Here is a 27085-nt window from a genome sequence, read left to right as displayed (position 1 = left end):
ACTGTAAAATCTAATTTAAATTCTTACTTTCATGATGCTGATATGGAAAATAACCCTGGAAATAAATTATATATGTGGTCTATGTTTGGGATTGAAACAATGTTTGGTGGTAAAAATAAGGTACTATAATACTGGATTGTAGGTCCATCAAATGTAGGTAAGACATATAGCATTGATGTATTAGAACAAGGTGGCCATCGAGCATATCTAATGAATAAAGAAAATGATTGGTCAGATTATAAGGATGATGATTATGATTTTATGTATAATGAAGAAACAGGTTCTGATTTCAAATTAACATTTTTAAACCAAATGTTAGAAGGAACACGGTTAAAACTTAATGGCAAATTCACAAAGTCAATAACTAAAAAGAAAAATATGCCAATAATACTGAATAGTAACTATATGCCGCACATGTTATACAAAAACAAATCAGTATATGAGTTAGAGCCAACGCTCAATCGTTTATATATTATCTATGTTGATAAGAACCGTAAAGGTCATATAATATGGAATTCATACACAATGAAGGTGAAGGATTATGAAAATAAATTCATGTATTATGAAAATATGGATATGTATGAGGACTTATACAAAGGTGAATTCAAAAACGAATACCAAGATCAGCATACATTTATCTGTTATGCACATAATAGTGGTCAGGATGATATTAAAAAATATACACCGATGGATAAAACAGTAGAGGAACTACAAGAATTAGCTGATACAGAAGAATATATGAAGGAACAAGAAGAAAAACATAATAGTAATAATACACAGAACAATAAACAACATAAACCGCCTCAACAAAATAATAGAGGATAGTCAACTGTAAAGGTACCACCATCAGTAGATTGTAGGCATTGGGAAGATGTGTTTAATGATATAAAATGTGATGATGTTGTAAATGATGCTACTGATTGGGAAAACCCACCAGAAGATATAGAGAAACATAAATACATAGATGTAAGTACATCTGAATCAGAGAAAAGCAGTGACTGCAACATACCAAATAATATACCAAAACGTAAAAAGAAAAAAAGACACATTAAAAATAAACGGAGAAACAAGCAAAAAGTAGAAGAAATACAGCCAAAAGAATCTATTAAAAAGCATAAGGATATAAACAGGCTATAATAGATGATATAGATATAACAAAAGAAACCGACGTCAAAAATAAATCAACAGATACTAATATAAGTATAAGTATAACTAATGAATGCATAAAACATAAATATAATTGGGCAAGTAAACGAAAAGTTGATGCAGTCAGTTTCAATATGAAATTTTTTAATAAGCAAATAAGTAAGAGATTAATTTAGAGCTAAATACCATGTGTGGCCATATATTCATGTAGCATTTCCCGGGAATTAAACTTATCAACTGTTAACCAACTATTATCCTTTACACTATATCCAACCCACTTAACCTCAAATATATACTTATTATCAGTATACACATGTCCTACAATCTTCTCAATTTCATATGAATTACTATGTTCTATATTTCTCTGTTCTCTTTGATTTTTTCTCTTGCGTTTAGATGTATTATTTTCAGTTTCGTCCTCACTATCTATAGCCATATCTATTGATTGATTAATGTTAAGCTGTAGAAATTTCTGCTGCATATCAACCATTTCGTTATATTCAGTATTTACTTTTTGCTCATTTGAAAATACTAAGTCAAGTTTGTTTTTCTTACTTGGGAATTCAAAATCTTTTCCATACCATAATTTATGATGTGGTTGTACCTCTATATTATACTTATTTACAAATCGCCATATATTAGTAAGAATACAAGCAACACGAAACTGAATATTATAATATCTTATATCGGTTATTTGCAATGCTGCACGATTATTATTAAATCGTTTAAATTTAGAGCCTAACATAGAGAACTGTGCTTCTATTGCTGAACGAAATGATCCAAACTTGTTATTAAAGTATGTCTCATTGATTGTTAACTTTTGTCCTGGTTCTTTTCTTATGGGATGTAAAAAATTACGATCATAAAAACTATATCTAGCATCTGTCGCATTATCTTTAAACTTTTGTATAAATAAGTTATATCCACCATCTATTCCTAAACAATCTGCCTCACTTATTTTTTTATATAGTTTCATATTAATAAACATAGTACCATCATTTCCGATAGCACATTTTTCAGATACTGAAACATGTGTAATTATTTCATTCATATCCTGTATAACTTGTGTACGTACAGCTGGCCCTTTTAATTTATATGAATATAACTGTGAATGTGACTCATTTGGTTTATAATACTTTATTTTACTATCATGTCCATCATTAAATAGTGTAACATTCTTAAAACCATCTGGATTGTTTATTATTACTGATAGAATGCGAATACGTGGTGATGAGAACATACTATCTAGATCTTATTTTACCTTTTTATTCAATTCATTATAGTTAGTAATCCAGAACTGCTTATATAAATCATAAAATGTTGCATATAGCATAACAGTATGCATATCCTTTCCTGATACACCTGATACCATATGATATAATAATGTAAGTCCTTTTTCAATCTCGCGGTATGGCCCTGGATATTCAATATTTTCATATAAAACTGTAAGAAAATAAAATACAGGTATAAATCCAAATCTATTAAGTAATACATCCTTTATATCATTTATTGTATTATTCTTCATATCTTTAATAGCTGTTCTATGATTAAATCTATGTTGCATTTCAGGCCAAGATTTATCAAGAAAAGTCCATTTAATATCAATTAAATTTTTAATTTCAATATCGAGTTGTTCAGTGTGTTGTATTGTGTTCATTTTTATTTGTTGTTATGTACTTTAAACAATCGCTCTTTTTTTTCTCATGGGAGGCTACTAATATAAATAAAAAAATTCAATTTTTATTATTTTTATTGTAAATCAATAATTAATTCGGCTACTGATGGTTATACCGATCATAGCAATTTTATTATCTATATTACAGCTAGTAGGTTATAATTGGTTAGACAACTAATAGTAGGACGCCATGCTATGGCAATCAATTCAATTTTACTGTTATCACCGAACAAATATCCAGACAACTTGTCACCGCATTTCTGTGAAGCCAGCCTCAGAGCGACCATCAACAAAATCAAGTCCATTTATGGATTGAATTCGCCTCGTGTGCAAATTGAAACGGTAACCAATATGATCAGCATTATACACGAACTCGACATCGAAGCAATCAGCCACAGCCAAGCGATTGTGAAACTCCTGCAACTTGATCTTTTGCCAGATGAACGCAAATTTGCCAATGGCCTGGCCGAGTTAGTAAAGAAGTTGCCTCGTGTGCCAATTGAAGAGGATGTGAACGAATCCGAGCTTAATACCCGATTCGTTGATACGTTTTTATGTGGCCTGTTTGATGATCCTGAAGAAGGGGTATTTCTCCGATGGACAAACGACATAACATTCGAAGCGCGAAAAAACGAAACCTTGTGGACATCTCGTCCCGATCTTACCATTACAAGCTTGAAAGGTGTGAAATGGTCGACCAGCCATGGATACGGTGAAGTAAAATCAGCATGCCACGAAGCAAACAACTTTTTGTTGTCGAAGGACCTGATCCGAGTGGCGATATTTTACAAGAATGCCCTCGACGCACAAAACTTGGAGGGTATTCTAGGTTTGCAAATCATTGGACGATCCATTACCTTCTATCTCTTGGTGTTGCCATCCGAAGGCCTCTATGTCATGTATGAATTAGGGACTCTCCAGCTACCGAATAACTTGAGTGATTTACGCAAACTGCTGATGGATATGCCACTTGGTTTGCTTGTCCTTGATGTCTTCCATCGACTCTGCATCCGCTCTGTCAATCCCTTTCAACCCTCGCGACACCGTCCAACTGTCTCTGTGTCCAATTTCGATGGCATCTTTTCAACTTCACAGGATCGCAAGCGGTCTTGCCATTTGAAGAAATACAACTAAGAGTAACGAATCCAATAAAACAAAGCAAGGTTGATGAACATCGCAAAAAAAAAAACAAGGTATCTTTAGTTTGCCGCTGTTTTTGAAAAACAAGAACGGACGTCTTCTCCCTATTCTTTCATTACAATGTCAAAAAAAGTGAAAGTGAATTTAGACCAACAAAAGTTATGATTATTTGCGATTTCAAGATGGCTTTTATTGAATTGTTAGTATATAGTTATTTAAGCTATTGGTGAGATAATACATACTTGAGGGTTTAATTTATACTATTGTTTTCTTTAAAGTTATAAAAGGATTTTGGGGAGGAGAGAAAAGGATAGTTTACTATTTATTGTCTAGGAGTTTTGTGTGACACCATGGGAAAATGTCGAGCAAGTCGAGCAGTGCAGTTTGATCTCAGCGCACTTGTTTTCTGGTTTTGGTGATTTGTGGCAACCGAGCATACCCCAATCAGAGTCACTAACGGATTATCGTACTTGCGACGATACTCGAATTTATTTACAAGAAACGTTTATTGCTTTAAAAAACTACGGAAAAGCTTTTTGACGTTTGGTTCTACGGGAATTTCAGGTGGTCGTTGTGGGGTTGGAAGCTGGTGTGGAGTTTGGAGGAGAAACGAGAGCGAGAATTAATGTAAGGAACGAATGTGGAAGTGCGGATCGGTTGCAATTGTGGTGTCGGTAGTGGTTGCGGAATCGATGATGATGTTGGAATGGAAGGGCCGGCAGGGGCAGAAGAAGAAGCAGAAGTAGGAAGCAAGGATTGGCGGCGTGAAGCAGCCGATGACCTACAATAGTACTTAAACTAAAATGCGATATCATCAGGATGGGCAAGTTTTTTGATGCTTACACCGCAGCATCGTCTACACTGTCGCTACAGCTTAAGAATTTACACAGTTAGCATCACTTCACCTACGTCGACATAAATATGCCTTCGATGCAGTTGTTGGAGCTTAAGATACCCCACGTTTACTGGACGACATATCCATACTGGACCTGTTCATATACTTGAGAATCACTTTTGCAGCGAATCCACAAATCCAGTAACAGACCGCCATTTGTACATACCTTGTCCGGTGAATGCCTGAAGAACTACCAGAAGCATTGCTGTTATTGCTAGAGACGAGTTCATCGGTACCTAATATGTAAATGCTTGATGTCCTCTGCTGCCACTTACATCTTAAAATGCCAAAGCTCGTGGAAAGATAACGAGTCACCCAATGCTTCTGGCAGAAGGGCTATCCGTCATATTTCGAAAATTCATGATTTTCGAAATCAACAAACAGAGCTTCCAACTCTTGTACTGCATCGGCAGACTTCACCAGACTTGGATGTAGACCATCGCGTATTCGCTTCAACGTTCTAAACATCTGTCTACTGCTTCCTATTTTCAAATGTCGTACATCTACCCAGCAGAATCCCGCCAGTCCGCAGCACTTCTTGATGTACAAAGATATGACGTTCGTCTTGGTGACGGCTCTGGCTGCTCCATCTGTTCCGGTGTTGGTACCTTAATTATGTCCTCAGCCGGAACGACATACAGCTGCACGTTGGTAAGTGCCAAGAGGTGTGCACTGTTATCCACCTGCTGCGGCTGCTCCGGTTGCTGTTCAACCTGCACCGACTGTTGTTGCGTAGTTGTTGCAAATGCTGATGTTGTACTTGCTGCACTTGCTGTGGCTGCTGTAGTAATCTGCCTTAGTGATCAAGACGACAAAGTTTTCATTCTTCAAATCCGAACTGGTGCTGCTTGACACGTCTCAGTGCTTTTACATAGGGATCAGCAGGAATGATGAACTGGGAGATGGGGTGGGAGTGGCTATTTGTGTCCATAGCAATTGGGTTAACGAGGGGGAAGAATCAAACAAGTTAATGGCTTACCAGTAGTCGGCACGTGTTTAGCAAAAAAATTGCCGTCGTTTTCTTTGGTGAGCTTATGTTGTTCTTTATCCACACTTACGAAGGTTTGTGTTCTGGTGTTTTATTAGTTGGATGCATACAGAATTGAAATGCTTACCCTCGGCATTGGATAGATACTACATACCGTATGTGGAACTCTGTGCTCTACGATTGCCGGTTTTGACGAAATTCAATCTCCACATACCATATATGGAGCTCTGTGCTCCCACGACTTTGCTCGACTTGTGATTGAGTTTTCTTAGGATTTTTAACTGGTCACATCAGAAGTAATCATGAATACGATCTAACTGTATTCTGCAGACGGCTTCCTCGTGCTTGTTCGTATGTAGCTCGAGCAGAAGATTCAGCAGCAGCTTGATACTCCATTTGCGAGCTGATGAAAGAAGTATACTGTGGTAGAGGGGGAGGGACAGGGAGAGAAAGAGGACGTGGTGAGACACCGAGTTGAGCGTTGAGTTCAGCGTTAAGTTGGGCGTTAAGTTGAGCGTTAAGTTGAGCGTTAAGTTGCGTTAAGTTGCGTTGAGTTGAGCGGAGTTGCGTTAAGTTGTGTTAAGTTGCGTTAAGTCGAGCGTTGAGTTGCATTGAGTTGAGCGTTAAGTTGCGTTGAGTCGAGCGTTAAGTTGCGTTAAGTTGAGCGTTAAGTTGCGTTAAGTTGCGTTAAGTCGAGCGTTGAGTTGCGTTGAGTTGAGCGTTAAGTTGCGTTAAGTTGAGCGTTAAGTTGCGTTAAGTTGCGTTAAGTCGAGCGTTGAGTTGCGTTGAGTTGAGCGTTAAGTTGCGTTGAGTTGCGTTGAGTTGAGCGTTAAGTTGCGTTAAGTCGAGCGTTGAGTTGCGTTGAGTTGAGCGTTAAGTTGCGTTGAGTTGCGTTAAGTTGCGTTGATTTGAGCGTTAAGTTGCGTTAAGTTGCGTTAAGTCGAGCGTTGAGTTGCGTTAAGTCGAGCGTTGAGTTGCGTTGAGTTGAGCGTTAAGCTGCGTTGAGTTGCGTCAAGTTGCATTGAGTTGAGCGTTAAGTTGCGTTGAGTTGCGTTGAGTTGAGCGTTAAGTTGCGTTAAGTCGAGCGTTGAGTTGCGTTGAGTTGAGCGTTAAGTTGCGTTGAGTTGCGTTAAGTTGCGTTGATTTGAGCGTTAAGTTGCGTTAAGTTGCGTTAAGTCGAGCGTTGAGTTGCGTTAAGTCGAGCGTTGAGTTGCGTTGAGTTGAGCGTTAAGCTGCGTTGAGTTGCGTCAAGTTGCGTTGAGTTGAGCGTTAAGTTGCGTTGAGTTGCGTTGAGTTGAGCGGAGTTGCGTTAAGTTGAGCGGAGTTGAGCGTTAAGTTGCGTTGAGTTGCGTTGAGTTGAGCGTTAAGTTGAGTGTTTTTTTTTGGATATTTTATAGCCTCTCTTTGTTAAGACATTTGTAAAATCATTTAGTAGAATGAGAAACAAAGCCTTGGAGATCACTAAAATGTAAGTTGTTACATGCTTCACTAATCCTTGTCATGAGCGATTCTTTCTCCAAAAACGTATTTCGCTTAATTTTACTCTCTTGACGACGGACCAGAACTACTCAATTGGATTTAGTTCAGGAGAATACGGAGGAAGATATATGTACCTGTATCAGTTGAGTTGTGGATAGGAGCGTTATCCATGACAAGGTAATGTCCCTTTATCGGGATTTTTGTCCATTTCATCAAGAGTAGCCTTCAAAAAGCTCAGATAATGCCCTGTCACTGTTCCTATGCTATAACCATCAGTTGAACGTCCAATCTTTCTCTTTTTAATGCGTTTTGGAACTCTCAAACTGACATTGATTAAACCAGTTGCAAATATTGCACCTAAAATCGATGTTGCGTTCGCTTTAGTTGTAGGCACTGTAACTACGGCGGGAGTTCCCTTCTTTGACCAGGCCATACTTCGTTTCAAAATTGATATGAAAGGCTAACTCATCAAGAAAGACGCGATTTGTTGTGAAATCTAAGTCAGTTTGTGCCACTTTTTTACCCAATGGTACCTTTGTTGAATCTTGTATTCGCTGTTGCTCTCTACAGGCTGGAATTGTGCCTTCTTAATAGATAGATTGCACTCAGTTGTCATAGAGTTATAAATAGTGCTATGAGAAACAAAGATCTGCAAAAGTTTGTGTTAAACTTTCTGTCACTTCAATTACAACAGCAGAAGGATTCTCAACAAATGTAATTTAAAAGGAACTGCTTATGCTCTTCACCAAGAATACGACGCTGACCTGACTTTTTTTTCTCTCCGAAGATGCTTTCAGGGTCTTCGTAATAACATTTAACCCATCTCTGTGCTGCTCGGACATGGATACCTAATTGGCTCGCAGCCGCAGAAGATTTCAAGCATTTGTAAATCTGGTCTTGTCTTCAACAGAGTAAACAGTATAGCATCGCTTGTTGCATACCTCCATATCAACATCATTGTTCTTTTCATCTGCAACTGAGCGCACGACAGGATTAGAACGTCTTTCTAGAGGTTTATTCATGAGAAACTGAGTACCAGAACTTATTGGTTCGGTAGCGAATAAGTCCTCGTCAACAACAAGATCCATGGGCTCAACTCCATTTTCATCAACAACACGACCTTGTCCATCTTCATAAAGAAATTGCATACTCAGTGTCAATGTCTGTAAAATAGATTGTAATTAGGAAGAAGAGAGTAAAACGGACACAGAAATTCGTCCCCTTTTTTATAACAACAATTCATGCCGAGAAATTTTATTGGGCAATTAATAAGCGACAAGTAAACATAAATGAAGCTCATGACACGTGAGCACAACTTTGTTTTTTGAAACAGTCGACATCATTGTTGAACACGCAATTTTTTTGCACGACATCAAACTCAAAATCAGCGACTTTTACTTTCTGAAATGACTGTAAACAAGGAAGTCACCAGGAACAATCGTGACAGTTTGAAAACAAAGTTGACAAGTTTGCCCGTTATACTGCTGCAAGTGGTCATTGTCCTACAATCCCACGAGCACGTGTACAAAGTCAGCAAAGGCCACTTGAAGACAGACTGTCATGGCGATTTGAAAAAGCCTTCACCGTTTTGTTTCTTCTTGGGTAGACTTTTAAACTGCTTCGTCATATTTGTAAACTCTTCTTTTAGAGTTGACACTAGTTGTAAATAGCGTTTCGTTGATATCATAATGGGTCATAGTCATGGTAATGTATATTACTAACAGTAGTAGCTCCAATTTATTTTGGACGCCTTTTCTTCTGGTTTCTTTTGTTTTGGAAGACAGTCTAAAGAATGTTTTCTTCCATATATAGCAGAAATTTGCTGATCTTTCATCCGTCACAAACGCAATAGATGGTGTGCGCGCGTTCCATTGTTAAGTTCCAATTTTTCCAGTAGTCTGATGTTTGAAGCATGCTTATATGATGGTATTAATAAACTTTGAGAGTATGGAAGATAATAATGTAAGGAGAACGAACGAAAGAGACGAAGGAACGTAGTAGTGATACGCGGTCTTTGTGTTTTTTAATATTTTACAGAACAAAAGGATCGACATGAGTAATATATTTGCTGAGGTACATGAAAGAATTGCTACCTCAACAACATTGATAGCTAGTGTAAAAAGCATAAACGGGACCCAGTGCTAAATTTGTCGCAACCAAGCTATTATCACGAGCTTCGGCAAGGCCCATCATTTATGATACGGACTTGGATTACAAAAAGCATCGCGTCCCTGGTCAACAAAGTAGGCATCAATTGCAAGTATACGTAACACGGAAAGGTGGCTTAAGCTCATGGTCCGAGATTTGTAGTCCTTTCAAATCCGCCTCTTCCAGCTCGGGAAACAACGTGCAAACAGCTCGTAAACTGACACGCCCTGGATATTTTTCTTGAGCTCTCTACCATCATCAAAACCAAAGGAGTTTATATTGATAGCTTATGTGCTTCGATACCAAGTCGACGAAGCCTAGAAATCGCGCTGATAGCATCCACCATCCCATTGGTCGGTCCTTTAACGATACTTGTATCGTATCTTCGTTGATACTGAGAAATTCGGCGAGCCTTATCATATCAGTAAAATCGATGGCAGCGAACTCCACGATGGAAAAGTGTGGTAGCTCGATTCCTGTCAAAGGACTTTGATCCGAATATCGGCGGACACTTGTCATCTCGATCGTCTGATTGATTTCTTCTACACGTCCCAAAGTGTTTCTGGCTTTTTACAGCATATCCAGAACGGAGATCGCTGGACCACCTAGGTCCTCATGTAAGCGGAATGCGCACAATCCTATTATGATTATCGGCACTCATGATGCTGAAATTGTGTTGATGCTGGTGCTATCGTTGGAGTACCAGTAGTCGTTGTGCTTTGCAGCAGAGTTGCGGATCCGATTGAGTTACAGTCAAGAAATTATAGCTGCTAACATGCACCAAGCACACCAGTTCATGATGATGGGGTTTGATATAATCAAAATCGTCGTAGCCAAAGTCGCTTTGCTCAACTAGGGATCGATAGTTCTTGTAGAGAGTGTAGCTTCGGGCATTATCACAGCAAAGCATGATTCCAGTCGTTCAAGCAAGTTTGCTGCTAGCTTGGAGATGAACAAGATCGAGTGACGGCGCCAGAATACCTATGTCACGTGGCTGGATATAAATCGAGCTTTTCAGATAGTCATCACTTAAAAGTCTGGCTGGCGTGTCTCCAAAGACTTCCACGGATTCGAACAGCGGCTGATGATGTTGAGATTAGGGCGATGATAGTGCAAAACTTTCCAATACCTCAAATCGCGTTACTTTGGGCTTAAACAGGATATATAGATTGACAACAGACCATCGTTCGATATTTGTCAGGGCCCATGTTAGATCCATCTTCTTTTCAAGTTAGCATAATAGTCTCAAAAGTTCGATAGGATACAAGTGCCCTAAAAACCAAAAACTGTAGGGAATTAGTACATGTTAGATAGCAGCAAAGAGCTACAATTGCTGGCAGCAAAATCGTTCAAATCATCACATTGTTGTCATAGCTCACTTAGAATGGAAAACTCAGGTTGGTGATACATAGATATAAATAGCTACCTCTCTATGTACTCACAGTGAGCAACAACACAATGTCAATGATGACGTCTTCCTTATAGAAATAGAAGCTTATCTTGTAAAGGGCATGATGTGTAACACGCGCAAAGGCATAAGCCTGAAAGAGGAAAGAAAAAAGGGATTATACTAAAGAGGGTCGTTCCTTTTTGAAATATACAGTATAAGGATACTTTCATTGTACACAAGTCCACTGCATGTACATAAAACAAGTTGCATAATAACCAGTGGGGCTTACAAGGTTGTGTCACATAGACCCAAAAAGTACCTTCAGATGAGCCAAGTAGAACTTTCGGAGGAACCCTGGCCGAAGACTAATCTATATATACAGCCTTTTGGTAGTTATTTATCCAACATCAACAAAACCTCGTACAATGATGCCTCTTTCTTCATTTCACTGCCCCTTTCAACCCTCTTCAATTGACGACAGTAAAAAAGTGCTCATCGCCGGTGGTGGCCTGGCTGGACTCGCTCTGGCCAATGTGCTGAAGTATCAGGGTGTTCCTTACAAAGTTTTTGAACGAGACCCTTCACCGGGCAACCGAACTCAGGGTTATTCTCTCAGTATCCATTTCTGTCTTCCAGCATTGAAATCCGGTATGGATCCAGTCAAATATGCCACGCTTGGTGAAACCGCAGCCGTCGATCGAGAACATCCCCGACGTGCCGACCTTGGACTTGTAGATGGCAACTCTGGTGAGCGCGTTGTCGCGATTCCTGCGGATTCTAATAACGACGTATTCCGAGTCAACCGCGAACGATTTCGTAGCTGGCTTTTGGAAGGCATCGATGTTGCATGGAGCAAGCGCATTGACTACTACACAGTAGACGAGGAAGGAAGAAGTGTACAGGTCACGTTCACGGACGGTACGGTGGAACAAGGCAGCATACTGGTTGGCGCTGATGGCATCAATTCACAAGTGTGCCGTCAATTGATCGGCGCCGAGGATTTTGACAAGACAACAATTACGACGGACGCAATTCGTATTTTGAACGGAAGCTACTGGATCGATACTGATTTGCGCAGGGAAATAGAGCAAACTTTATCGCCATCGCATATACTGAGTGCTGCCAGCAGTAGCGAGGATGCTGAGCATTCGACTTGCCTGTTTGTATCATTGCTTGACATCGACCGCACCCGAGACAAGCCGTACGAAATGTTGTGGAGTATTTCCTGTATTGATGAAAACGAACCAAGCTATGAGTCGAATCACGAAAGGCTCCGGCAAGCCAAGTCATGGGTACACAAGGCTGGATCTCAAGGGTTGCTGCGCCGACTGGTTTTAGAATCACCAGACGATACCAGGGTGGTGCCTTTGCAAATCAAGGAACGATCCCCTCATATAAAAATGGACACATTACCTGCTGGTCCAGTTATACTAGTAGGTGATGCTGTGCATAAAATGACACAATTTCGTGGAGAAGGTCAGTCTTACTTCTTTTACATATGGAGTATAATGAATTATGTGTTGTTTGTTGGAGCAAGCTGAGTAACTTGGATCTTGTAGGTGCAAATCATGCTATTCAAGATTCGGCTTTGTTGGGTTTGAAGCTTGCAAGCGCCTACAAAGGTGTAAGGACATTGGAGGAAGTGTATGACGAGTGTTATAAGGAGATGCTGCCCAGAGGCCGAAAAGCGGTTGCGGAGTCACATCAAGCTGTTCATATGATGCATGGTTCTCGAGCGTTTATCAGTGCGGTAGCCAAGGCTGTTGATTTTAAAAGCTAGTGATGGTAGACGATAGAAGCTTAATTCTTGCTCATTGCAAGTAGATAATAAAAAATAGCCGCGCTGGACATATGCAGCAGTAAATCAAGGAGCACTATTCTGAACGAAGGGCCATCCAGCAAAGATGCGCTTTTGGACTACTCATTTAATCATTTCCTTCCCCCGACTCAGACGTCAAAGATATCACGTATCGGTGTGTGTGTTGTTGGTGACATTCTCATTCAACTGTCAACCCGTACAGCCAGTCCAATCGACCTCAATAAATATCGTGTAGATAAAAACATAAATATTACGGAACATACATGAGCATGCCTTTGAAACGAGGATGAGTGCCCCAGATGTACGGTGCGCGACGCGATAATATTTAAAATTAAAACCAAAAAAACACAGAAGGAAGGAGAAACTGCTCCTTCTATTCTCATACAACAGTGTTCCTTTCTTTAACAAATAAAAGAATCACATCATGTTGCTTTCAAAGATAGAGCCGCTACGTATTACGGCATAACAGAGGACACAACCGCCAAAAATTGCAGTGGCTTACAAAAGCACTCTAGAGATGAGCAAAACAAGTTGGATAAGCAGCGTGAATATTTATTAGACTCCATTGGTTGCAGATGATACGACGCATATCAAATCAAATTTCAAACTAAGAAAATACTCGCCGGAAACTTCGAGCAAAACCGACAAGTGAGAGTACCTTCTCGCTGTTAGCAGTTTAGCCAGTGTTTCTTCCTTCCATAGAAGAACCCCCATTTGACCACAACTTACGGGTAGCTATTTCGAAAGCTGGCAGTTCTATTATATGTATTCGCACTCAAACATGCATGCTTGCGGCTAAGTGAAATAGAATGCTATTGCGAACTGTGGCTAAGATACTCTTTTAAAATGGCTGTTGGTTGGTTGAAAGGTGCGTATAGGCAGATGCTTCGCATTCTACCGACATTCTTCAACCCTGCAAGACATTTTAACGTCTTGTTTTTGCAGCTACAGCTGTAACTATACTACATACACTTGGAAAAGCTTATTTTTTTCAGTAAAATCCCTGCATGTTGCATTCTACCGGATAGAAGAATATTTGAAGCGTTATAAAAGTATTGTATTTTGCTTTTTTCATCTATCTGCATATATGCGTTTGTATTACAGCGACCCCTTTAAATTTTATTGGTTGAAATGAGGGTTAGGTGATATAAGGTACGTGAGTAAAAAGTCAGCCCGGGTGAATGCATTGGATGAGTAGATTATGTGAATTACGTGATCCATACAGTGACAACTTCTTCCTGAGGATTGGTATCAGTGTAACACCAGGATGTGTCTTGATAAAGAAATGTCCAAGCACAGGACCCATATTTACACACGCCGAAGTACCTTGTAATTGCTAATGATGATTGTTGGTGCGTTTTTCAACCATCCTTAAATTATAGAGGGCTGAAAAGACGGTATTAGAATCAGGCTCGGCGGTGAAGGGGCAAAAAAGGCAACAGGCTGGACCAAGTAGCAATGACAGTATTTTCTTAACTACTTCTTTCAAATGATAAGCAAGAACAAGTGAGATAATTAGGTGCTGACTATAGATGAAGTTCGTCGTTGATACTCTGAACAGATTGGATGACTTGTGCAGCCATAGCGTTGGGTCATAAAGGTTCATTTTACGACACATGCTTCGGGTGTACAGTCCAGACAGAGAGAATCGTAGTGGCTATTAAGATCGTTTTGAAAGGAGCTTTGTTAGAGAGTGTAGTGGAAAAGATGCCGCAAGAGGTGATAAGTAGATTTTGAGTTCGAGTGGTTGTGGGCATTGTAAATAGCCGGGAGCCAGCCTATGCAGTTACGTTCTTTGTCTTGAAAACTTAAAAGTTTGCGTTTGAGTGCTAGAGCATTATCGTACGGCCTATCATCGAAGACAAGAACTCGTGCCGGTATCTCTTGTAACTTTTTGATTTTGTACTCAAATTCTTCTTGGAATTGTGTTAGCAAGCCTCTTCACAAACGAAATCCCTCTATGCAAGCTTCCTTTTTAAAACGGATAAGTGATTTAAATCCAAAAGGCCATTTATTTCCGCAGCCCGACTTACCATTCTTTCCTCTTTCATTATTTCTAGTAATTGATCAAGGTCGACTTTTACTGATACGGATACAACTTTCAATGCTTTGATTGTTAGCAAGTTTTTATGCCGATAATGCTTTAATAAGTTTGTTCATATGTTTTTTGGAAACATGATCCCTCAGGACAACGTTTAACGAAAGGCCAATTGGCTGCTTTTCGCCGTTTTTAAAAAGAGGCATTTCAGAGTGCATGGGACGCAGTAATTCCTGAAGTCATCAGAGTATCCCAGCAGTTTTGTTATTATCTGATGCAGCCGAAATAGCATGATTAAACACCATAAAATTGACATGTGAGGCCCTAGCATTCTTAATTGGCGGGTTTTTAGTTATTTTACATATAAAAGAAGTGACATAGAAGCTTCAGTGTCGTCGTCCTTACGGCTCAATCACGATTTGCGCTGCTCTGTCTTTTTTATTTTGTACATAACAGCCTTGGAGTATAAAGAGCACTTTACCAAGTATTTATGAAGATTTAAAAGGAACAATTAGCTCCAGTCATCACAGAACATCATCTGCCGACGTATATGCGCTCAAATATCTTTTCGTTTTTTGCAATCATGTTATTTGAATAGGGAACACAAAGCCCATGTCTCTTGTATGTACATACATGGTTCAACTACTTTTACCGACGTACAATACTTTCTTGACATCAGACCACACTTTAACACCCAAGCATTGGGAGATTATGTAGGCGAAGGGAAAAGTAATAATGATGGTGGACGACGTTCGCTGATTTTTGCTATATTCTCTACCAATAATGACAGCAACAGCAAACAAAGCATTTTTATTCGAAAATGAAGCTTTTAACAACTTTGATGCAGTGATGTTTGCTTTGAATACGCTTTCGTTAAAGCCGTAGAAAGGGATCATGCTTATGTATCGCGCACGCGCACATTATAGCGGGAGTTCAGTTGACTGCGCAGGCAGCACACATATGACGTTGCCTGACAAAACCAACTTCACCAGCTTCTTATTAATTTCTTACTGTCGCTATGCACATTCTCCTGGTTCCTGTCGCCCGAGTGACTCTCTTTTACCTATGCGTTCTCGCTTTGGCCGCTGCCAATCACCTTTGGCATGCCAACCGAATCCTGCTATTTTTCCTTGTCATCATTGCCCTTCTGGCCTTTGTCGCCTGTGCTGAGTGTTGCACTTTGGTGCGCACCTCGATCCGTCGCTTCTGTACGTTGTAAGGTCTGCTTCCGCCGCCGTTGCCGCCATTGTCGCCAACGCAACCTACTTCTGCATTTGTGAACGTGAGCCAGCGCTATCATTTTCCGTATGAAGGACTGCAACAACCGGATCCCTTGGGGAGTTTGAATGGCCTAGATCGTGAAATCGACAACGAGGTTCGCAAACATGTGATCAGTCGTCTGCCTATCGACATATCTGATCCTCGGCCAGAATTCCGTTTGTGTTTTGATCCGATGGATGTGTTGGTAGAACGCGAGTACTGGAAACTGGTAAAGAAGTAGTGGAGTGGTTCCCCAGTTTCGCGTGGAGTAAGTGTAGTTGAGGACGCATCGCGACGACTTGTGCTCAGACGTTCTTCTCATGAGGTCCGGACGACACCTGTTCGACCGTCTGTGGCATACACTTCTGCACTCGCTCGCTCTGTGCCGGTTGCTAGCGTGGGTGATTCCACAGCAGCTGTGCATGTCGATCTTTCACTTTCTTCTGCAACAGTCGAGGACACGACTACAGTGCCCAAAACCCTGATGTCCACCCCATTTTATCGAAGACTCCCGTGAAAAGTTAAGAGCCACAGCATGTAGTGTATGAGTGCTTTAGGCAGCACTTTTATTTACAATCTGAAAAAAAGGATTATTGATAAGGGTTTTGTTACTGAAGACATCAAGAAAACGTATACAACTCCAAGGCCAGCTTGATGATGTATTTGACACCCTACACAATGCAACTATCGGATTTGAAACCGACCGCCATTCCAAGTTTACGGTCATTATCAGCCGAACCGAGGACCGTGTGTGCCATTCCTTATTTCCCTTTCCCCATTCATACTTCAAAAAAAAAAAGAGCAGGACCAGAAAAAAACTGAAAAAAGAGCAGGAAGCAGAAGAGAAAGAAGAGATCATGCTAACCTATTCTGTTTGTTGCACATATCACCAATGAGGGCCATCGACAATGAAGTTTTTAGAACATTACTGTACGTACTTACTGAATTTCATCTTATCACACGCTTAAATAGTATACTATACTACACTACACTACAGGACAATAAAGAATTCTTTAACTGTATATGTACAATTTGACTGAAAATGCTTACATATTTTATGGTGCGCAAGCAAACATAACGCTATCACACTTATCCTTCTTGTATTCAGTAACCATCTCATAATACTGAGCATGATATTGTCCCTTGTATATTTGGACGTGTATGACGAAGCACACTACTGTACAATCCAGACTTCGTCACGAGTAGTTCGATCAGATATTCAGATATCTGTATTTTAGTCACTGAATACATTTTTTTACATACTGGATCTGAAGAAGGAGACACCCACTTCATAAGATTTTTTGATTATCATGTTTACTCTCCATACTGAATACTGTACCAATGTTGTTGATAGCATGCTTAAGCTTCCGAAACTCCGTTGTCTCTGGAGTATCGAAAAACGTTTATTGTAAAAGCAAAAAAGGACAATTGGATACCTACCAAGAATAACTGTGAGTATCAGCTTCAAGTAAAGTTGTATGGGACACATGTGATTGACTAGTCTCATTGTCTGCACTTTTAGGTTGATGAGCTAGATGCTGCAACACATCGAAATTCCACTGTGAAATACGGATTTGATGACGAACCCTGGGCTATAGTGGGCGAATGAATGTAGCAACCAGTATCCACTCCGTCAACTGCTCGACGGTTTGAATCGAGCACTTTAGCTTATACGCTTACATTAGTATCTTCTAGCTGCAACAAGTACTCACCAGGCAGTGGCTACAAAGGAAACTGAAAGGCTGGAAAGTCTGTTTTCAATTTTGGCCGTCTACCCTGAGTTTCTTCCGCTCATGGAGAAAAATCTACTGTATAGAATTAATGGTGAATTTTTCAAATTGACAGCAAGAAGAACTGCTTTTCTGACATGACATTTAGCTTCGCGTTCGGTAGCTGCTTTGCTTGAGGAGGCATTTTTGATCACTCAAATTAAGACCCCTTACAAAATTCGAAGCGGTAGTCCTCTAAAACTGGCGAATGAAGTTATAGGTAACATAGTTAAATAAAGGTGAAAGACAGCTACATGATCAAAATATCGCAGTTGTCGACGTGCTAATAGAAGGGGAGATGAAAGACATCCTCCACTTTTAATAGAAGGGAATATACTAACTTCAAGCGTGGATTTCCATTGCACCATTTTTACAACAGAACTTTAATACAGTGGTTCCCCGCTTAATTTCACTCTCAATAAGATAAGCCCTCAGTTATTTCAACTTTTTTCTATACCCCCTTTAAGCATAGAACACTGCTTAAATCACCCTCGTTTTGTGTCAATCCTCAGTAGTTTCAACACTTTATAGACCCCTTTGATGTTGATTATAAATGAAGAACCACTGTACGACGCCTTAAAACCCTCTTACCCGACAACTTTCGTATACCACAGGATCGTCATGACTTCCGGGGGTCGAGGACATGTACTTGGCAATGATAACGATAAAAGGAAGTAAAACAAGACATGAGGTATTCCTGGTATACAGAGTGAACTTAGATAGCCCGAGTGATGTCTTGTATGGTTTCACTTATTGTTTTTTTTAGCTCTGCTTACATTTACTGCGCATATTCAGGACTTGAGTAGAGTGACGAAGGAATTTTACTACCTGTTGCTATGCTTTCCATAGGGGAAAAAGCGATAAACCATCCGAAAGGAATACATGGCCGGATTATACGGCACAACAACGAGCCATTAAAGAATGACCGGTACGGCTTCTTTATAAGTAGTACCCCCTTAACTCTCAATAACTATAAAGGTTTTTATATTGTTCCAAGTCAAATTTAACTGTTGCGGTGGAACATTCTAGGGTGTATTCCACCACACTTCCTTCTTTCAAGAGTGCATTTTATCATTCTTGAGGCTTCTGTATACACGTAATCTTTCGTCGTTCATCTTGAGAGCTAAACAAAATAAGCTTTTTAAATGAGTCAAGCTGTAACAATGAAAGGAGACTTTTGTGGTCGTGGTAGCACAACATATATGCCTTTGACCCCTCCACCATACCAATTCATCTTCCTTCTTTTCCAATTTTGGTAATTCTAAGCCCAATTATATGAAGCAGTGCGAGCCGCCAAAGCATTTTCTATGCCTCTTTTCCTTGTTTCATTCACTCATACTACCCCATTTGACAATGTTCGATCTTCACTCCCGTTCACGATACGACGAACCCAGAACCTACAGTTTTGATCGCTCACCGCATTATCACCTTATCAGCAAGGCCATACAACATCGTCGTCAAAGCAGATCGTCTACCGATTCTTTCTCTTCTGCCATGGCCGCTGCAACTGCTGTACAAAATGGTTTACCGTCTCCGCCCATTGATGGCCATTTTAAGATGAGAGCGTCCACGCCACCACCACCGGCTGATCTTGCTAGCAGTAGCAGTAGCAGTAGCAGTAGCAGCAATAGTAGTGTTTCTTCTACAAACTCGTGGTCGCCAGAACCTACAGTTGCCGGGGGCATGACGAAAGCGGATATTTGTGTCAGATTGCAGGAATTACGAAACGAGAAACACCGGCTGTTCCAACTCATAAAGCAACAGCTTGTTCAACAAGAAGAAGAGGAGCAACGTCGAGAAAGTCATGACTATTTTATGCATTCGCAACAGCATCAACATCAACAGTATGTCGGATGAATGCGTGAAGTTGTTTCCTAGGTAAAAGCAATAATTTTCTAGCTAAAGATAAAAAAGACTCCCCATGTATTTATTAAATATAGGTGGTGTGTTGTTGTAGTGCTTAGTCCACACCGGCATAGCTTGTAGGCAAAGAGACCATCCATTGCGGTTATCGTCAACTATCATCAAAACTCATAAAGAAAAACCCTAAAGTGCATACATACACACATACATACAGACACACACACACACACACACTTTCTCTATCGCTCGGAGCACCCCTTCTTCTTTCTCCCCCAAAGTCATAAGTCATCCTATCCTGCTCCTCCTACTTCCCTCTCATGTCAACCAACAACCAATCAACCAACAAACCCCCAAGAAAAATACACCTCCAGAGAACGATATTGTACATAAAAAAACCCCTCTCACACACACACACACTCTCCGCTTTGCATTGCATACATCATTTTCATCATTTGCTTTCGGCACAAAAGGAATTTAAATATTGGTCAACAACCACTGTTCTTTTATTCGAGTGATAGCCGTACAATGACAATAAGCACAGGTTTATCACTGGTGGACTTGTAGGATCCAACTGGGCTAAAGAGAAAAAGGAAAAGAGAAGAGATAGATGCAAGAGTGACGGAGAGAGGGGTCTACTTGGTAGCAAAAATTCAAACGAGACGGTGGTTGTGGTGATAGCGTAGGTTATTTTTTTTTTCGGCTGCGTTAACTGACGGGCCAACCGACCCACATATTTTTTTTTTCTTACCGCCCGCAACAAACTCTATTCCAGCAAACACATACATACAACACACACAGAGAAAGAAACAAAAAAGCCCCGTCGTTCAACAAGTATAAAACCATGGCGCCTTCATCGCCAGACAGTGTACCATTATCAACGACGAGCAGTGACGACAATGACAGTGGCAACGATCGATTTGCTCGGCTCATGCGCGACACTCGAACCAAAATGGAGGCTAAAAAGCTCGAATTGAACGCTACCATGCAAGAAAAATTGCCGGAATGGAAATTACGTGGTGCATTGTACAGTCAATATGCCCGTGAAACCGGAATCGAATGGAGTCGTAAAGGAAAAGAAGCTGTCGATCGGTGGAAGAAAGAACTAGCTGAACGAGGTATAGTTGTCTTGATAGCAAACAACAGTGAGACGTGCTGCACACGCCATATACTTATGATGATAGTCATACGATATAATATACAGATTCATCGAATGCTCCAGCATTACCCACACGACCCAACAGCACGACAACATTGGGACTTGTTTTTGGGGTGCCATTAGAGCAGGCAGTGCCACTGGATGGCGGCTTGCCTCCGCTGGTGAACCAATGTGTGGATTATTTGGATATGCATGGTAAGTTTATATTTAAGGTTTTACATCTCATTCCATCATCATCACTCTTTTCTGTTGATAGCCCAGTGGAATTAAAAGGGCGTTTGTTGCATAGGCGTGCGGGAAGTAGGATTATACAGGATACCCGGCAGTCTGACAGCGGTCAACAAATTGCGTGCTGTGTTCGATACAGGTAACACCAATTACTAGCACGACAGCATTCAAGGGAGAGTAACTGACAACTTTGTATCGCGTAAAAGGCTCGGATGTCGACTTACAGCTGTTAGAGCCAGAGCCTCACGTTGTCAGCACATTGCTGAAAATGTATCTACGTGAACGTAAGTTGACAAATATTTGTGTGTGTGGATTTCTACTAATCATGTGCCAACAGTACCGGAACCCATCATCCCACCCGACATGTATCCAAAACTCAACGACGACGATACCGACGATGTGGACGACGCCATCACAGCTGCAGGCTTACAAACTGTAAAAACACTCACAACACAGCTCCCTACACACAATCAGCAGCTACTGCGGCGACTATGTCGACATCTGAAAAACGTAGCGGACCATAGCGATATCAACCGCATGCCCACCTCCAATCTGGCCGTTGTATTCATTCCGACACTCGGCATCGATCGCACTCTGTTCCATTGTCTTGTCGACCATTACCGTGACATCTTCCCATCCCCTCCTGTACCTTCTAAGCCTCGTCATTTCAAATCAAAGACACTGCCCGACTCTCAGGTCATGCGTGTACCGCCAGCGAAACCAAGTCGTAGCCATATCAAACCATCTTCATCTTCTTCCTTACAACACAAAGCACAGGCACCACCGACACATCACTCATCCGCACCCGCTCCCGTCGAGCCAACAAAGCCTCGGTCAAAGTCAATGTCCTCCTCATTTTCACAAGCTCCCTTTGTCGCGTCTTGGAAGCGGACCACTGGTACGCGTGTCGAGGCCCTTGGCCGACAGTTTGAAGCGAAACGGAACCCATGATACCCCTCCACCCTCCTCCTTATCCTACCTATTCACCAATCATTGTCATCAACACCACCTCAGCACAATCTTATCAATTACAGTCTAATAATACACACACACGCAAATGCTTTATAAATAAAACCTTCTATGTGACGGATTACTAATTTTTCACGTATTAAACAAGAGAGAGAAAGTATATGCCAACAAATGTACAAAAAGAGAGAGTAACATGATATGCAACAGAGATAGAAACGAAAGAAAGAAAGAAACCAAGTGGATGGATATGTAGTGTTTGTGTAGTAGAATATGGATTGAAATTATATAACTTTTCCTTTTTATGCTTTGAGCGATGCACGCACTCCATCAATGACCTTGAGAGGGAAGTTACGCTTTCCATTGTGCATCTTTTCAATCACAGCGAGCGCCTTGTCTGTTTGCTTGTTGGCCATGTATGCCTTGACCATTGCTTCATAGGTACTTGGCTCCCTGACCAACGCACCCGGCTTCTTGTCGTCCTTGACATCCACCATGCGTTGCCAGACCTTTTCTGCGTCTTCAACGTCGCCACGGGAACCATAGCCGGCAATAAACAGATTCTCAATGTACGGTGACGAGTGAGCACCCGAGGCGAGCATGTCTTGGTACAGTTTTTCAGCAGCCTGCATGTCGTTGTTGTCAATGTAAGTGTTGAGCATCGCCTGATACACCTTCTCGTCGGGCTTGACGTGGGCCTTGTGCATTTCGTTATAGACCGCCACAGCCGAGCTTACATCGCGATGGAGACAGCCATAGGAACGGATCAATGTGGCAAAGTGACTTGAACCAGGTTTGATGCCATGGCGTTTGGTCATATCCGTCAGAAGCTTGTGCGCCGCGAGCATGTCGTAAGGTGGTATATTGGCATAAACTTCCATCAAGAGCTTGTAGGTATGACCAGACGGCTTGAGATTGTACTGTTGCAGCAGATGGTAGTACTCCAAGGCCTTGTCACGGTTCGGGCGTTGCTGTGTGTAGAACTGGATCATGCTGTTGAACACGCCAATGCGAGGGTAGTACTTTGGCGAGCGCAACATTTCCTGGAAGAAGCGTTCTGCACGTGCCTCGGAGCTGCATCGAATACATGCCGAGATCAAAGCCGCATAGGTGATCGAGTTGGGCTGCACACCAAACTTTTTCATTTCATCAAACAGGCGCAAGACATGGTCAATTTTGCGGCATTTCGCCAGCTTGGACATGATCACGTTGTAAAAGTAGACCGTGGGTCGCACCTTGTTCTTCATGGCCTCGTCATAAATATCCAATGCGTCCATCGATTCGTCAGCGGTCGTGTTGGCTGTGCACGTCAAGAGCGAGCCGTAGGCATCACCGTCAGGGATCATATTTCGCTGACGCATCATGTCGTAGAACTCGCGTGCATTCGGCAAGTCGTCGACACGGGCATAGGCGACAAGCATGCTGTTGTACACGTGCTGAAGTGCTCGGTGTTGTACGTTCTTGGGCAGGCGCATCAACGAATCAATCACCACATTGTATGCTTGCACTGCGCCTTGCAGATTTTTCTGTCGCGTTGCCTGTTGGATGATGTCGCGAACAGCATCAGGCGAAGGAATATGTCCCTTCTTGACGATCTGCTGGTCAAGCGTCTCGACAGCACCCTTGAAGTTGCCCTGGATAGCCAGATCCAAAGCAGCGCCCGATTGCAAATCTGATTCAACCGTCCAGCCCTCCACTTCTGACATGCCCGACTTTTTGTCTCCTAGTTGTTGCTGCTGTGTCTGTTGCTGGTGCTGGTGTTGTTGTTGTAGCTGCTGCTGCTGGTTAGTGTCAACACCCGACTGTTTTTGCTGTTCAAGTTGCGCAAGATACGGCTCAAACACTTTGTGCCATCGGGCATCCGACTCAACATCCTTGTGCTTCTTGAATCGTGTGGCGACACGAACATACAAGTTGAGTGTGGGCTCAACATTCAAACTGCGCATATCATTCATCACTTCGAATATACGTTCGCTGAACACATTGGGCCGAATATCTGACTTGAATGTGGCCTCGTAGATCGTATTAAAATCGCGTGTATTCACATCCCTAGTGAAAGCTTCCCATGCCTGTGGACTCTTCTTGGCTGCATCGTATTGTTCCAAAATTGCTTTCGCGACACGGTTGTCCAACTTGACGCCGTATTTGTTCATGAAACGCATAGCCTGCACCGACGAATGCAAATCATTGCACTTGACCGTGAACTCGCTAACCACATCCAACAGAGGAGAGCGCTCCGTAATGAAGCTAGACGAGGCATACACGTTGACAACCGTCTTGAGCGCATCGACCGCCTTGGCTGTCTCCTTGGTATCCAAATAGCCCATGACCACCTCTCGAGCCATCGTTACATCCAGCTCGAAGCCCTTTTCGTTCATGTGTTTGACGACTTCCAAGCATTGATCGGGCTTCTTTTCAGCACGCAATAGACACACGTAGTCGGCCAAGCGACCGTACTGTCGGGAGATATCGTATTGGAGCATCTTGGTGTACATGATGTCGGCTTTGTCCAATTGCTTCAGGCGGCAATACATGCCCAACAGAATACCATAGGTATTGGCATCTGGCTTGGGAAACGAGTTATTGCTCTCCAACTTGGTCAAGAGCGAGTCCACCAACGACAAGTCGTTCTTCATCGTGGCACCATTCAGAACGCGATTGTAAGGGACGATCGTGACGCGCACGCGATCCTTGACCATGACACTCTCGAGAATATTCAACGCGCCCTTGAGATCTCCAGCATCGGCATGAGCATACACATACGCATTGTACACGTAAGCCGGATCGTGCTTGGGAAGCAGGTTACGGACAGCCTTGTATTCATTAAAGCACTCGCGGACAGCGGACAAATCACCAGCATAGCCAAACAAGGTCATGAGCATGGCAAAAGTGGCACTGTTCGGGTTGACGGTCTTGGATGATTCCAGTTGTTCGTAAATGTACAATGCGTCCCTGGTTTGACCGTTGGAGGAAAGCATGCTGAGCATATGGTTGTAGAGTTCAACATCGAAATCCTCGGTGCACTGTTCGCTGACGGCCCGTTCAAACAAGGCCATGGCGCGGGCGAGATTGTTTTCGTTTTCGAGGTCGCCGAGATTCGACACTTCGACACCGAATCGAGCAATTTTGCGTCGCAACATGCTGACTGTCTTGTGCACTTCGTCGTCTCGGGTACACAAGAACTTAATCAGCGTTGCATAGGTGTGCGATGTTGGACGAACGCCATTTTCCACCATATCGTCGTAGACAGTCAGCATGGCAGTTAATGGATGGTTGTTCTTGCGAAGCGTGCCATAGGCATCCAACACGGCATCGTATGTCTGTGTGGACATGGACGCACCCGACGTACGGCCGGCCAAGAATTCCGTAACCACGGCCTCGGGATCCTTAGCCTTGGCAGCGCTCATGATACGATTGTTGATACTGGCGTCATTTTCAGCGGTAGGTTGTTCTGGGTTGTGCTGTTCCTGTTGAGCTGCCAAAACATGGTTGAATCGAGCTACTGGCACTTTGGAGATTTTGGCCAGTTGGTGCCAGTTGGCAGGTGTACGATGCAGAGCTACCGATCGATACTGCTGGTGATTCGGGTGTTTTTGTTGTTGCTGATCGTCTTCAGTAGTTGGTTGCTTGTTCAAGTGAGAAGAAGCTCGGCTCGTCGTATACGCGAAATTGACATTGCGTGATTGCAAATTCGTAAGAAATGCTGTTGATTTGGGAGTGCTGTGAGCGGCAGCGAGTTGTTTAGTGAGACCGCTTTGGCGAGCAACGGTGTTGAGCAAGGAACTGCTCTTTGCACCGTACATTATGAATTACTTTTTAAGAAAGAAGAAAAAGGGAAATGACGGGTCTTTTTTTTCTTTTAAACAAAGCACTAGGCTTTTTTTTCTTTGGTGGTGTGTATGTGAAAAAAGAAAGAGATTTTTTTTTCAGAGACCTGAAATGTAGGTACCAAATCATTCGGGTTATTTTGACTCACTTGTCGGGTGTGAGCTATCTGAGTTATTGCATTGCGGAGTAAGGCTGAACGATTCTCCGAGTCTCAGTCTTCTGGTTCCTTCCGGAATATATACACAAAGGTGACTCAGATGGCAAGTTAACGGACAACACTTCAGCGATGTTCGGGGAGGGGGTTCGCTACTATTAAAATCTCTGATTCTTTCCATTCAACAACTGTTGATATCTGTTAAGGATTTCTTATTCATATTCATCCACAAGAACTGGGGTGCCATCGATGTAGAATGTTGCTTTTATCGTATGTCCAGGTTTTTACCTTTTTGAAGACAGATGGTGATATAGATTTTCATATGCCAAAAGGTGCCATACCCTGAACTGAAAAATCTCTCAGATCATACACTAACTAAATGTGTGGTCATGACGAACGAAAAAGTGTGTTGTATGTTGTTAAGTCATTGTTAATCGAGTATATAAAAGTCGCTACTGTCATAGTCACAATCGGCTAGGATATTTAGAAGAACACAGTAGCAAAATGATAGCTGTTCTCTCTGTGTGTAATTCAAATATTACTGTACTGTTACAACCTTAATAAAGGAAGCAATGAGAACCCATCAAATCAAAAGCCTAAAGCATGTGAGACCTACCGCTTGGTGACCCGAACCAAAATGGAGAATGATGATGAGTCGATACAGTGTTTTATTTGGACCGAATACTAGTACTATGTATGTCTTCTTCTTATTGACAAAAGGTAGTAAAGATGATAACATAAGGCCTAGATCTACTAATGAGCCTCAATGTCCAGAGCACATACACAGAAATGTGAGATTGTATATGACAAATTCACCAAATGCATGTTGAAACATAATAGTGTTGCTTTCTGCTAAATGCTACCGATGAGTAGCAATATTAAGTCACGAGCGTACACAAAAGATTTGTTGAAGCGCGGGGACTCTTTGCTCCACGTTTCAGCTTACCTAAATACTGCATGTCGCTACATCTATGTTGACAGAATCGTACAAAGCAATATGTACGCTTTCTAGAAATACGTTGCGTAATAAGACAGATGGTTGATGAAGGATGATACAAGAAAAACCGTTTGACCCTGGCCATGATGATACTTAGTATAGAAGGACCATTATCGTATAAACTGATAGAGGGTGTACTCTATATA

At 41.7% G+C, this 27085-nt stretch overlaps 6 protein-coding genes across 6 annotated transcripts; 4 read left to right on the top strand and 2 right to left on the bottom strand.

Annotated features, from left to right (window-relative positions):
- Positions 1 to 3016: 3016 nt before the first annotated feature.
- Positions 3017 to 3955, top strand: BDB00DRAFT_882203 (uncharacterized protein; the record flags this gene model as incomplete). The annotated part of the gene is made up of 1 exon (XM_053128133.1): positions 3017 to 3955. The coding sequence occupies one exon, from the start codon at positions 3017 to 3019 to the stop codon at positions 3953 to 3955; it is 939 nt and encodes a 312-aa protein (XP_052982196.1).
- A 444-nt stretch (positions 3956 to 4399) lies between these two features.
- BDB00DRAFT_177599 (uncharacterized protein) lies at positions 4400 to 5217 on the bottom strand. The gene is made up of 3 exons (XM_053116354.1): positions 5023 to 5217; positions 4871 to 4950; positions 4400 to 4759 (listed from the first exon to the last, which is right to left on the bottom strand). Exons 1-3 carry the CDS (start codon positions 5084 to 5086, stop codon positions 4511 to 4513), a joined length of 393 nt encoding a protein of 130 aa, XP_052982195.1. The 5' UTR covers positions 5087 to 5217; the 3' UTR covers positions 4400 to 4510.
- Positions 5218 to 11289: 6072 nt separating this feature from the next.
- BDB00DRAFT_810999 (uncharacterized protein) lies at positions 11290 to 12768 on the top strand (the record flags this gene model as incomplete). Its single annotated transcript, XM_053122583.1, has 3 exons — positions 11290 to 12337; positions 12421 to 12699; positions 12734 to 12768. 2 exons carry the CDS (start codon positions 11290 to 11292, stop codon positions 12639 to 12641), a joined length of 1269 nt encoding a protein of 422 aa, XP_052982194.1. The 3' UTR covers positions 12642 to 12699; positions 12734 to 12768.
- A 5934-nt stretch (positions 12769 to 18702) lies between these two features.
- On the top strand, positions 18703 to 19765 carry BDB00DRAFT_177439 (uncharacterized protein). Its single transcript, XM_053116353.1, has one exon. The coding sequence runs from the start codon at positions 19023 to 19025 to the stop codon at positions 19602 to 19604; it is 582 nt and encodes a 193-aa protein (XP_052982193.1). The 5' UTR covers positions 18703 to 19022; the 3' UTR covers positions 19605 to 19765.
- A 686-nt stretch (positions 19766 to 20451) lies between these two features.
- Positions 20452 to 21945, top strand: BDB00DRAFT_882202 (Rho GTPase activation protein; the record flags this gene model as incomplete). Its single annotated transcript, XM_053128132.1, has 4 exons — positions 20452 to 20725; positions 20812 to 20961; positions 21056 to 21133; positions 21332 to 21945. 4 exons carry the CDS (start codon positions 20452 to 20454, stop codon positions 21943 to 21945), a joined length of 1116 nt encoding a protein of 371 aa, XP_052982192.1.
- Positions 21946 to 22068: 123 nt separating this feature from the next.
- On the bottom strand, positions 22069 to 25913 carry BDB00DRAFT_810982 (uncharacterized protein). The gene has a single exon (XM_053122582.1). It carries the CDS (start codon positions 25761 to 25763, stop codon positions 22263 to 22265), a length of 3501 nt encoding a protein of 1166 aa, XP_052982191.1. The 5' UTR covers positions 25764 to 25913; the 3' UTR covers positions 22069 to 22262.
- Positions 25914 to 27085: the final 1172 nt, after the last annotated feature.

This window comes from Zychaea mexicana, assembly GCF_025766255.1.
Source record: "Zychaea mexicana strain RSA 1403 chromosome Unknown BDB00scaffold_17, whole genome shotgun sequence".
NCBI classification, from domain to species: domain Eukaryota; kingdom Fungi; phylum Mucoromycota; class Mucoromycetes; order Mucorales; family Lichtheimiaceae; genus Zychaea; species Zychaea mexicana.
Note: the sequence above shows the minus strand (reverse complement) of the source record. Positions and strands in the feature narration are given on the sequence as shown.